The sequence below is a fragment of the Anolis carolinensis genome, chromosome 3 (genome assembly GCF_035594765.1).
Source record: "Anolis carolinensis isolate JA03-04 chromosome 3, rAnoCar3.1.pri, whole genome shotgun sequence".
Lineage (NCBI taxonomy): Eukaryota > Metazoa > Chordata > Lepidosauria > Squamata > Dactyloidae > Anolis > Anolis carolinensis.
In genome coordinates, this window is record NC_085843.1 from 12,953,610 (window position 1) to 12,965,758 (window position 12,149).

A 12,149-nucleotide genomic window follows, 5' to 3' on the forward strand; every position below is an offset into this window, starting at 1 on the left:
ATGAGACAGTCAAAAGTTTACACATCCTTAGTTTACTTTTCTGTGCATTAGAACTTTCCCTTAAAACAATTTTGTAAATACGAGATGAATTTGCACACAAACAGTTCCCAGTAGTCCATGGTTTAAGGCACCTTTATATGCTTTGCTGTATAGAAATTTTTAAAATATATGATTATGTGACACTTTCAAAAGAACTTCTACAGAACATGATCCATTTTGGGGTTTCATGCATACAGAAAGAACATCAAATTCAGGTTGGAAAGAGAAATCACAATTTCTCTAAGGTCATCTGGGCCAATTCTGGACACCGCAATTTAAGGGATATGTTGACAAGCTGGAGTGTATCCAGAGGAGGGTGACTAAAATGATCAAGTCTCAGGAAAACAAGCCCTATGAGGAGCGGCTTAAAGAGCTGGGCATGTTTAGCCTGCAGACAAGAAGGCTGAGAGGAGACATGATAAGAGCCATGTATAAATATGAGGGGAAGTCATAGGGATGGCCATCTGTCGGGGGTGCTTTGAATGCAATTTTCCTGCAAGGGGTTGGACTAGATGGCCCATGAGGTCTCTTCCAACTCTATGACTCTATGATCTCTCCATCAGCAGCTCTCACCACTGAACAGTTTCCATAAATGAAGAGTTGGAGATCAAACTAGAAACATGTGGCATGGGGGAAACTGATGGAAGTGGACAAGAGTTGGATCAATCTAGATGTACTGACACAATGCTGGGGATGGCCACAGCATTCCAGCTTTTTCATCTTTTCTTTCCCAATGGCTAAATTATTTCCTTTTCAAATGGTCCATAGATATGTTGGCCTCCAGCACACACAAGCCCCAATGACACGAACTTGATCAAACATGTCCACTGATAACAACCACCTGCTGTAGGTTCAAGATCAAGACCAACAGAAAGGCTCTGGAAGAATCTGCCAGAAGGTGTTATCCAAAACAGGTTGAATTGAAACAGTCTCTCTGGTTTGGTCCGTCTTCCTTTTAGGCTGTATTTTTATTTCCAAAATCGATAAAACCCCAGAGCGATGGCAAGGCAAGTGAAGACGGAGGCTGCAAGTCAAAACAAAATAATACAGTGATAGCTTGAGTTAAGATTTTAATTCATCCCATAACCTAGCTCTTAACTCAAAAAACCCTTATCTCAAAATGAATTTTCCCATTGAAATGTGTTGAAATGCTATTAATCCATTCTGGTCCCCACCCCCACCCCATTTTTTTGTTGGAGCAATAAAAAAGATCAATTGTAAAAGGTAGCACAAAGTTGTGGCAAGGAAGCACAATGTGAAGAGGCAGAAGCATCATTTTCTTCATCCTCCCTCCCCCTCCCCTCTCTCTTCATGAAGCCAAACATATCAGGAATAAAAAAAATACAAAATCAATTAACCCAAAGTTCCTTAAAGTGGACAAGAGCAAAGCAGACAGCAGTCTCCCAAGGGAAGCTACTCCCTTGAAGCTCTGTACTCTTGAACTAGTGCTCCTCCTTAACTCAAAGCACTGCTCATATGTCAAAGCAAAATGGCAAAATGACAGCTCTTAACTCAAAACACGCTTAAGTAGAGGTTCCACTGTACATTGACGACATTCATATAAAATACTTGAGATTATATTTCTTCCTTTTTTCCCCATGATCATCAAAATAAAACTAAATTTTCAATTTGGAATGTGTGCTGAGCAATGGAGGAATGTACAAGAGGAAGGGCCATGGGATAGTTCAAAGTATGGATTTTGCTTTTGGATGGTAACATATCCAGGAGTCCCCTGGGCAACATCTCTGTAGACAGCCAATTCTCTCACACCACTGGCGACTTGCATTATGCTCTCAAGTTGCTTCTGAGATGATAAAAAAACAAACAAACAAAAAAAACTGTGGCATCAGCAACCAAAGAACTTCAGATGTTTTGAACAAACCGTCTCTGGCTGGCACAAACAACCAAGGGAAGTTTGCTAGTGGAAAACAATGGGTCCTCCCATATTTAGAAATAAGCCATGCCGGTTTGTATGGAAATTCAATGATAGGAAACCATCACATTGGAAATACAATGAGATTTCCCCAGGGAGTAGAGGAGGAGAATGGGAAAGAGGTGGTTCAAGTCCTGTACAGCAGCATTACATATAGTAATGTTATGTTCTTCCTTCTAAATATTTTTTTGTCATGGAACATGATTTTTTGCAAACTGGCCACATACCTGCCAAATAACGGATAGTGTCCAGTTTATTTGATTCCATGAGGGTTTTCAGGGCAGCAATTTCGGTATCTATTTTGTTGCTGACTTCAGTCACAGAGCTGTTGGTGCTTGAATCCTAGAAATATGTGACATGGACACAGGATGAGTTGCAAAGAGGTTCATAATGTTCAATTCATAGAATTACCTCTACTAACAAGGCCTGATCTGTGCAATCTTTTAACAATTCACAACGTTACTCTATCATCTTCTCTACTTTATCTTTTTAGCAATTGCCTGATATAAATGACTGCTGAGGATGCCAGCCATAGATGTGAGTGAAAGGTCAGGAGAGAGTGCTTCTGGAACATGACCATACAGCCTGAAAACTCACAGCAGCCCAATTGCTTTTTTATAAAACAGGAATGAATGGCAATGTGATTTTCCCACAAAGAACACACATAATTTCTGCACAGAATATTTCTTCTCCAAACACTTTGCAACCTGTGTATACAGGAAGAGTATAGTATAGAAGTATTTTTTTTCTTATAGCAGAGAAATTATGGAAATTATTGTTCCCTGCAGTTGAGGAAGATTTACATCCTTTAACACACATACATCAAGTCGCTCCTGGCACAAAAAAACCAAAACACACACAAACACATACATACATACTATCCACAATCAGCTCAGACACTTACTTTTTTATGGAACTCTGTTGTGGCTTCCATGAGTTTTCTCTCTTGGTCTGTGAACTGAAGAAGGATACAAAACAGGTAAGGAATTATAAGACTCCCAAAAGCTGGAATAAGAGCAGCAGAAGGGGAGTAACAAAGAACCGCTTACTAGGTCTGTCACCCGGCTTCTCTCCAAATTGATGTCCAGCTTGTTTTCTGCCCGGATCTGGTTGATTTCATTCTTAAAAACACAAACAATCTTTTTGAAAGAACAGTTTTTCTGTCGTGTAAACCAATCTGTTTCTCTTCCTTCAAGCCTACCACGAGATACAGTGGGCAGGGACCTAAAAGATCACCTTTGTACCTGTGGGAGCTATATGGCCTCCTAAGAGAGCTTCACAACCTGGTTTTAGGGCTGAAATATTATTATTAACTAGCTGTGCCCTGCCACGCCTTGCTGTGGCCAATTGGAATTGCACTGAATAGCCTTTGTGCTTCTAAGCCTGGGCAGTTTGTATATAGGGGCCTCCTTGCTTGGGCTGGTTGAATGGGATGGAGTGGCCTGATAGCTTACAAACCTGAGGGTTATCCATGTAGGGTATATTCTGGTTGGGCTGGTTGAACAGGAGTGAATAGTCTTGCTGCTTGGAAGCCTGGCCGCTTTCTACCTTATGGAATTGTTGGTTGGCCAGGTCGAATAGCAATGAATAGTCTGAGTGCAGGAAGTACGAATGTTGAAATTAGTTACCTCGATTAGCATTGAATGGCCTTGCAGGTTTGAGGCCTGGCTGTTTCCTGGTTGAGGGAATTCTTTGTTGGGAGGTGTTAGCTGGGTCTGATTGTTTTCTGTCTGGAATTCTCCTGTCTTGTGAGTGTTGATTTGTATTTATTGTCCTGATTTTAGAGATTATATGGTTCTGTTTTCTTATTAGAGCGGTTTTTGGGGTTTTGCGGGTCCCGGTTCTGTTTTGGGGGTTCAGTTGTGTTGTATGAACCTTGAGGCAAGGCTTTTGCGTTGTGTTGTCAAGTTTGGTGTTTCTGGGGTGCATAGTTGTGTTATTATAGTCACGGCGCAAATAACGTTACCTTTTTATATATATAGATTGGAGGTACCAAACATCATATGTAAAACAAGATCAGACCACCATAAGTTCCGACAAGCGTTCAATGGGTGAAAGACTCGGGGCTATGTCTGTTTTTATTGTTGCTTTTATTGTTGCTTTTATTGTTTTTATTGTTATTTTAAAGCCAAGTGTATTGTTTTAATCTATTTTTGTAAACCGCTCTGAGCCAAACCGGGAGTAGCGGTATATAAGTTTAATAATAAAAAAATAAAAATAAATAAAAGTGGTGGAGCCCCTGATGGTGCAATGGGTTAAATCCTTGTGCCGGCAGGATTGCAGACCAAAAGGTTGGTGGTTCAAATCCGAGGAGCGGGGTGAGCTCCCATCTGTCAGCTCTAGCTTCCCAAGCCTCCCACAGGATGGTAAAACATCATAAACATCCGGGCATCCCTGGACAATGTCCTTGCAGACAGCCAATTCTCTCACACTAGAAGCTACTTGCAGTTTTTCATGTCTCTCCTGACATGAAAAAAATAATTAAATGGTCTGGTGAGAAGAGTAAAACTGAGATATTTGGATAACAGTGGTGACTGACTTATTACAGTGCTGAGGCAAAATAAATCAGAAGATGGGTCAGGAAAGGTAATGGGATATGTCTCTTCTAGCTCCTTGATCATAACTGTAAAGAGAATATGTACAACTTTTCATTCTTAAAAATCCCTGTGCAAAAAACAGTAGTGTAGCATCATATTTGAAGAACCAGGAACCAATGACAAAAGTTAATAATTAGGGAATCAGCAGGAAACTGCCTGGATCAAAATATTAGCACAAATATTCAGTAGTACTGGTAGCTGTCTTATGTCCAATTTGGAAATAATCTCAGTTTATGGGAACTACAACAGAGAGATCCTCCTGAAAGTCACAACTCAAAGAATGCAACCCTCAGAGTACACAAGATCCAATGTAAGCTGTACTCCAGGAAACCTGCTCTATCTAAAGTAGGAAAGGCTAATAGTAATCAGGTTTAAGCAGTCCTGACTGTGCTTAACAAAAAACTGTTGTTGTTCACTTACCATAAGCTGTTGTTTAACTTGATCCAGCTCAATTTTCATTTTCTGTTTATTGGATGCAGGGAATGGGAGAAGAAAGATAAAATACTTTGAGTCAGTTCAAGCTCAGTTGAAATAAAGACAAAGTAATAATAAGAAAGACAAAGTAAGACATTTCACAGCAGAAATGAGCTTTGAACATGACAGCAAGTAAGGAATAAGGGCCTCAGATAATAAAAAAAACAACATTCGGAGTCCTGCTGGCACAATTGTGCCACCAAAGGCAAGTCAGTTATCACTGCTTGCGTAAGTCTAATTGATTTCAGACTTAATGCAGTTTGGAAACTGATACTGAACTGATTGCCTGGAGTTCTAAAGACCATTTATACCAGGCATGGGCCTGTTAGGAAATGTTGGAGTTGAAGTCCAAAACACCTGGATGACCAAAGTTTGCCAATTCCTGTTCTATGCCATTCAAAGGACATTAATTGTGGGAATGTGATAGATACCCTTGTGATTCCTGCAAGAGACTCTGCTAATCGAATCCCACCATTGCGAACCACTAAGCTTGCTGATATCACACACACTAGTTGAAGTGGAATAACAACACTATAACCATGTTGTGCAAAGGAATGTCAAATACATTTTTAAGAAAAAAGAGACTGGAGTGGGAAAAAAACCCTTCAACACATGGGAGATTTCTGTTAAGAGAAATACCTCATTCTCTGCTCTCAGGTTGGCAAACTCACTCTTCTCAAGAATGACCATGTCTTTCCGAATGGAGTCCAAATGAGCCATGAGCTGCTGCAAAGTGATTTCCTAATTTAAAAAAAATATATATACTTTTGAGATTTCCAGAAATCTTCCTATATTTCCCAGCACACAATATTATTTTATAGCAGGAGAAGATCTTCAACTAGAGTTTTTTGCATTGTGCAGAGACTGAACTTGGACTAAAAGTCTAACAAAGAACCAGCTGTTGCAGAGAGTGACACCAAAATGACTATCTGTAAGATTTTGGTGCAGTGTTTCTACAGCAATTTTTTTTATTTAAAAAAAATCTGTAGCCAGATATAATTAAAAAAACACCTTTTTTTCTTAAGCCCAGTTTGCATGGGGAGAGAGGGCGGTCTAGAAATAAAGTTTTTTTTATCATGACAATCATCAATCATCATCATCATCAAATAAACCATTATGTAAGTATCCACTTGGCACTCACTTATGTGCATAGTACAACCCCTGTTCGACTGTGTTGCACTATACATTTATCAATTTCTGACAAAAATATCCTCCTAATGAAATTTCTAAATCCCAAACATGACTTTACGGCCTTCTTGAGTAAAATTTGAGATAGAAACCACCACGCTGATAAGCACAATATGTAGATTTTCCTTGAAGGATAGGACATCAACGGAGGGGCAATTTTTTACCTGCTGGGCTTGGGTGACCATATCCTTGTAGACGGTGTCCAGACTGACAGTTGACAAAGCTGTTATGGCTGAAACAATGGTTTCGGCTTGCTCTTTTGCAAAACCTGCGGGGTTGACAGAAGCATAATATTTAACATAACATTTAACAAAAGACTTCCATCAACAGAAAATGAATGTCTCCAAACATTATAACTGGGGTTTGTGGTTACTTGCCATCAAGTTGACTTCGATGGAGAGACAGACCTCTAACATTGTAGATTCAATGCAATTTGACACTACTTCAATTGCCGTGGCTCACTGCTATGGAACCATGGGAGTTGTCGTTCCACAAGGTTGTTTAGCCTTCTCTGCCAAAGAGAGCTGGTGCCTCAACAAACTACAACTCTCATGATTCAATTGCACTGAGTGGTGTCAAACTGCATTAGCTCCACAGTGTAGATGCACCATAAGTCACACTTTTGACAGAAGCCCTGCTCAGGTCTTGAAGCCTCAAGGCTTCTTTGATGGAGCCTAATCCATCTGTAATGCAGTCTTTCTACCTTACCAAGAACTATTGTTTCTAGTGAGCCAATTCTCATGCTGGGCCCAATGTAGTGAAGTGAGTATCTGTCTGTCTGTCTGTCTGTCTGTCTGTCTGTCTGTCTGTCTGTCTGTCTGTCTATCTATCTATCTATCTATCTATCTATCTATCTATCTATCTATCTATCGATCGTATACACACACACACACCACTTATTTCACTATATACATGTGTATGTATCTATGTATCTATCTATCTGTGGAATGGAGGTGCAATAGATGGCCAGTTCTCTCACACCAGAAATGACTCGCAGTATGTTCTCAAGTCACTTTTGATATGATTTAAAAACCCGTGGAATGTCCAGGATGGGAGAAAGAACTTTTGTCTGTTTAAAGCAAGTGTGAATGTTGCAATTAGCAAACCTGAACAGCCATGAGTAGTCATGAAGCTGCAAAGTCAATCAGTGAGGGTATCTGCATAGAGGTGGACTGGCTGTTGTTGCCTGAAGGCATCCTCTCTTTGGTACATGTTAATCAGCACTCGATTGCTTGCTGTCTGGAATTCCCCTGTTTCCAAGTAGTGTTCTTTATTAACTGTCTTGATTCTGGTGCTTTTTACTACTGGTAGTCAGATTTTGTTCATTTGCATGGTTTCCTCCTTTCTGTTGAAATTGTCCACATGCTTGTGGATTTAAGTAGTTTCTCTGTGTCACTTGACATAGTGGTTGTGAGAGTGGTCCAGCATTTCTGTGTCCTCAAATAATATGCTGTGTCCAGGCTGGTTCATCACATGCTCTGCTGCAGCTGACTGCTCTGGTTGGATTAGTCTGCAGTGCCTTCCATGTTCTTATTCTTAATTTTAATCTATTTATTTTAACAGTTAATTTTAATTGTTTTGCTTGTTTATTTTGATACTGTACATAGCATTGAATGTTTGCCATTTTGTTTCTAGAAGCTGCCCTGAGTTCCCTTGGGAAGAGAGGGCAGGTTAGAAATAAAGTATTATATTTTTATTTGATTCGTATCTGGGCAAAGCTGCATTTGGTGGTCCCTAGGTAAGACTTGTCCACAACTGCATGGTATACAGTAGACTCCTGCAGAGATGAGAGGATCCCTTTTATCCTTTGCTGACAATTTCAACAGAAAGGTGGTAACCATGAAAATGAACAAAATCTGGTTAAAAAGGTAAAGGTTTCCCCTGATGTTAAGTCCAGTCATGTCTGACTCTGGGGGTTGGTGCTCATCTCCATTTCTAAGCCGAAGAGCCGGCGTTGTCCGTAGACACCTCCAAGGTCATGTGGCCGGCATGACTGCATGGAGCGCTGTTACCTTCCCGCCGGAGTGGTACCTATTGATCTACTCACATTTGCATGTTTTCAAACTGCTAGATTGGAAGGAGCTGGAGCTAACAGTGGGCGCTCAAGCTGCTCCCGGGATTTGAACCTGGGACCTTTCGGTCTGCAAGTTCAGCAGCTCAGCGCTTTAACGTGCTTCGCCACTGGGGCCATCTGGTTAACCATTATTAAAAGACAGTAAATAAGGAACACCTCTCAAAGACAGGGAAACAGAGGATGCCACCAGTCAACAACAGCCAGGTTATCTCTATGTAGATACTCTCACTGATACAGCCTGAAAAGCTCAACCCAAAACTAGAAGTGGTCTGATATCCATGTTGGAGATGCCAGTGCCTCCTTCATGGAAGAGTACAGAGGTGAAATGCAATCCCATCCCTTCTGCAGAAAGAAAAACAAACTTCCTTAAAGCGGTGGTTCTCATCTTGTGGGTCCCCAGATGTTTTGGCCTTCAACTCCCAGAAATCCTAACAGCTGGTAAACTGGCTGGGATTTCTGGGAGTTGTAGGCCAAAACACTTGGGAATCCACGGGTTGAGAACCACTGCCTTAAAGGGAAGGAGAAACCTTGAGCCACCGTCTGGACTCACCGTGAGCCTCGAGGTCTCGCACAAGGCTGTGCGTGTCAAAAGTGAGCTTTCTTTGCTCCAGCGGAGTTATCTCGACTCTTCGGACATCGTAGGACTTCACTGAAGCAGAGGCTGCAAAACCTGAGAAGGGCAAAGAAATAGGAATTACCAAATAATTTAATACAGTATTATATTTGAATAAGTAAAGCATAAGGCAGCATGGGCAAGCTTGGGCCCTTTCATATTTCCTAACAGCTAGTAGGGCCCAAGATTTTCCAAGCCTGGTTTAGCTCTTCGTTTATCAGAAATAAAATACGTTGTTGAAGGCTTTCATGACTGGAATCACTGGGTTGCTGTGACTTTTCTAGGCCATGTTCCAGAAGCACTCTCTCCTGATGTTTCGCCCACATCTATGGCAGGCACCCTCATAGGTTGTGAGGTTTGTTGGAAACTATGCAAGTGGGGTTTATATATCTGTGGAGTAATGTCCAGGGTGGGAGAAAGAACTCTTTATCTATTGGAGGAAAATGTGAATGTTGCAACTGGCCACCGTGATTAGCACTGAATGGCCTTGCAGCTTCCCCAGGCAGGAAACAGCCAGGTTTTGAAGCTGAAAGGACATTCAATGATAATCAAGGTGATCAACTGCAACATTATTCCACAGATCTATAAACCCACTTGCCTAGTTTCCAACTGACCTCACAATCTCTGGGGATGCCTGCCATAGATGTGAGCGAAACGTCGGGAGAGAATGCTTCTGGAACATGGCCATACAACTCGGAAAAATCTCAGCAACCCAGAAGTAAAAGAGTTTTTTATCAGGATTTTAATAGGATGCACCCTTATTTACTTCTATCAGACATCTCTCACCTCTCAGAGACGTGGGCAAGAGCTTCAAGCCGCAGCCACTCAACTTCAGCATCTTCCTGAATCAAGAATATTAAAAAAAGAGAGCCTATTTCCGGTCTGGAACGCAAGGGTTGCTGGGAAATGTAGTTCTAGCTACGGACCTGCATGTACCTCACTTCCGGTTGGAAAGTATTTCTGGCAAATGTAGTTCATAGGGCAGGAAGGCGAGGGAAAAGTGACATGAGTGATTTAAAAGCAGGATTGTTACTTCTCATCTTAAAAAAAGGGAGAATTCGGTGTAAAGAGAGGGGAGAAACAAAGAGTAAAGTTGTACAAGTTGCCAAGTTTTATTCTTCCCGTCCTTGCTCAGTGTGATATATAATAATAAACAAAAATAGTGACACTGTAACAAAATTGGAAAATATGTTCCTAGTTTGCAAGTGTTATTTCCTGTTTAACTGGGCGGTCCTTACTTTGCAAGTAGTTGTTCTACTCTAGACACTTTGTTTCTGTGGCTGCTATAATGTTGAAATGGCAGAGATTCATTGAAAAATGTGCTATAGCAGAATGCCTCTCCAAAGTTTTTTGCAGTTTTATAAACTTTTCCTATGTTTTATGCTAGAACCAACTGGGAAATGGAACAAAAATCTCAAGTGTTGCATAGTGTTATTTAAATAACTAAAAGCAGCCTATTTTTGAAGTTGATTTTACTTGGCTTGACTTTCTGCCATCAGCCACTAGGGGGCAGCACTCTGCAATGGAAGTAGCTGTTTGTAGGCAATTGCAGAAGCATCAATGAAACAGCAGATTGACTACTACTATACATACATCAACCTTTCTCTTCATTTATTTTATTTATTTGGATCATATTAAAACAATTCTGCTAAAGTGCAGTTATTAAAATATTATATAAAATTACCTTCTGATTAGTTGTACAAGGCATAAATTAATTATTGGGGTCCCATCTCCAAAGATATAAAGATTATTATGGATATGCATTCCAAGATCTAAAAAGATCCAAAACACAAAATGCTTCTGGTCCCAAGCCTTTCAGGTAGGGGATACCTAGCCTTCAAGTATTGAAGTCCTGAGCCATTTAGGGTTTTAATGTCAATACCAGCATTTTGATTTTACATTGGAAGTATATTCCGATAGACACGATTCAATAATAATAATAATAATAATCATCATCATCATCATCATCATTTTGTATCCTGCTTTTATCTCTTTTTAAAAATTAAAAATTATTAATTTTAAAAATTACGTAGGTTTCCTCTTGACATTAAATCTAGTTGTATCCAACCCTAGGTTGTGGTGCTCATCTCCATTTCCAAGCCAAAGAGCCGGTGTTGTCCATAGCCACCTGCAAGGTCATGTGGCCAGCATGAGTGACATTACCTTCCCGCTGGAGCGATACCTATTGATCTACTCAAATTGGCATGTTTTCGAACTGCTAGGTTGGCAGAAGCTGGGGTAATAACAGGAGCTCCCCCAGCTTCCCAGATTCGAACCACTGACCTTTTGGTCAGCAAGTTCAGCAGCTCAGCGGTTTAACCCGCTGTGCCATTGGAGGCTCCAATTCAAATTACATATTCAGTGCTTAAAAAATTCTTATACATGCCACTTTTCCGTAACAGATTTGTAATACAGAAATGTAATACAGAGAGCTGTTCAGCAGTGGCACTCTCTGCCCTGGAAAGAGTGGTGGAAGTAGCTTCTTTGTAGGCTTTTAAGCAGAGGCTGGATGGCCATCTTTCAGGGGTGCTTTGAATGGAGTTTTCCTGCTTCTTGGCAGGGGGTTGGACTGGATGGTCCACGAGGTCTCATCCAACTCTATGACTCTATGAAATATGTATGTATTGACTCCTATAATATGTTCATTACCTCTATCTGCTTTCCCCTTATTTACCCTTCAACTAGTGCTGACCATACACCCCAGCTTTTATCTCTTGATTGAAACTCAAAGTAGATCAAAATATAAGAACAAACAATAGAATTCAAAGTCTACAACATATAAGTATTAAAATAGAAGTAAACCTGCAAGTCAATTAAAATAAGTTAAAATGCTTAGAACACCTGGCAGGCTGAAGTTTGCCCATGCCTGGCTTAGAAACTTAAAATAATTAAAACATCCCCCTACCTTGTTCTTTCTAATTCCTTTTTATTACCCTCTGCTCTGCAGTCTAGTGGCTGCATAGTTTCTGAGTTGTTTTCAAGGCCAGTCACAATGTACAGTGCATTGCAGAAGTCTAATCAAAATGTTACCAATGTATGGACCGCTGTGGCTAAGTTATCCTTACTTAGGAAAGGCTGTAGCTGTCCAATCATTCAGATCTGAGTCCAATACTGAAGGGGCCATAAGCCAGAAAATAGTAAACTTTTGCATATATAGCTTTGCCTCTGCAAATATCATATTAGCCTTTTATCTCTTTGTATGAACCCAAGTAGTATGTGTAACACAGGATC

At 40.5% G+C, this 12,149-nt stretch overlaps 1 protein-coding gene across 1 annotated transcript; it reads right to left on the minus strand.

Annotated features, from left to right (window-relative positions):
* Nucleotides 1–12: 12 nt before the first annotated feature.
* ccdc90b (coiled-coil domain containing 90B) lies at nucleotides 13–9,829 on the minus strand. The gene is made up of 9 exons (XM_003219347.4): nucleotides 9,705–9,829; nucleotides 8,856–8,975; nucleotides 6,396–6,499; nucleotides 5,683–5,784; nucleotides 4,990–5,031; nucleotides 3,022–3,093; nucleotides 2,877–2,930; nucleotides 2,200–2,314; nucleotides 13–1,063 (listed from the first exon to the last, which is right to left on the minus strand). The coding sequence occupies exons 1-9, from the start codon at nucleotides 9,754–9,756 to the stop codon at nucleotides 1,008–1,010; spliced, it is 717 nt and encodes a 238-aa protein (XP_003219395.1). The 5' UTR covers nucleotides 9,757–9,829; the 3' UTR covers nucleotides 13–1,007.
* Between the last annotated feature and the right edge of the window lie 2,320 nt (nucleotides 9,830–12,149).

Bases quoted from the DNA above. Each gene is read 5' to 3' on its own strand.
- ccdc90b (XM_003219347.4), bottom strand. From the start codon at position 9,756: ATGCTGAAGTTGAGTGGCTGCGGCTTGAAGCTCTTGCCCACGTCTCTG. The intron at 5,032-5,682 runs GTATTTCTCTTA...TCCAATAAACAG, and splicing joins ACCTGAGAGCAGAGAATGAG to AAAATGAAAATTGAGCTGGA. The intron at 2,315-2,876 runs GTAAGTGTCTGA...ACATATTTCTAG, and splicing joins CAACAGAGTTCCATAAAAAA to GATTCAAGCACCAACAGCTC.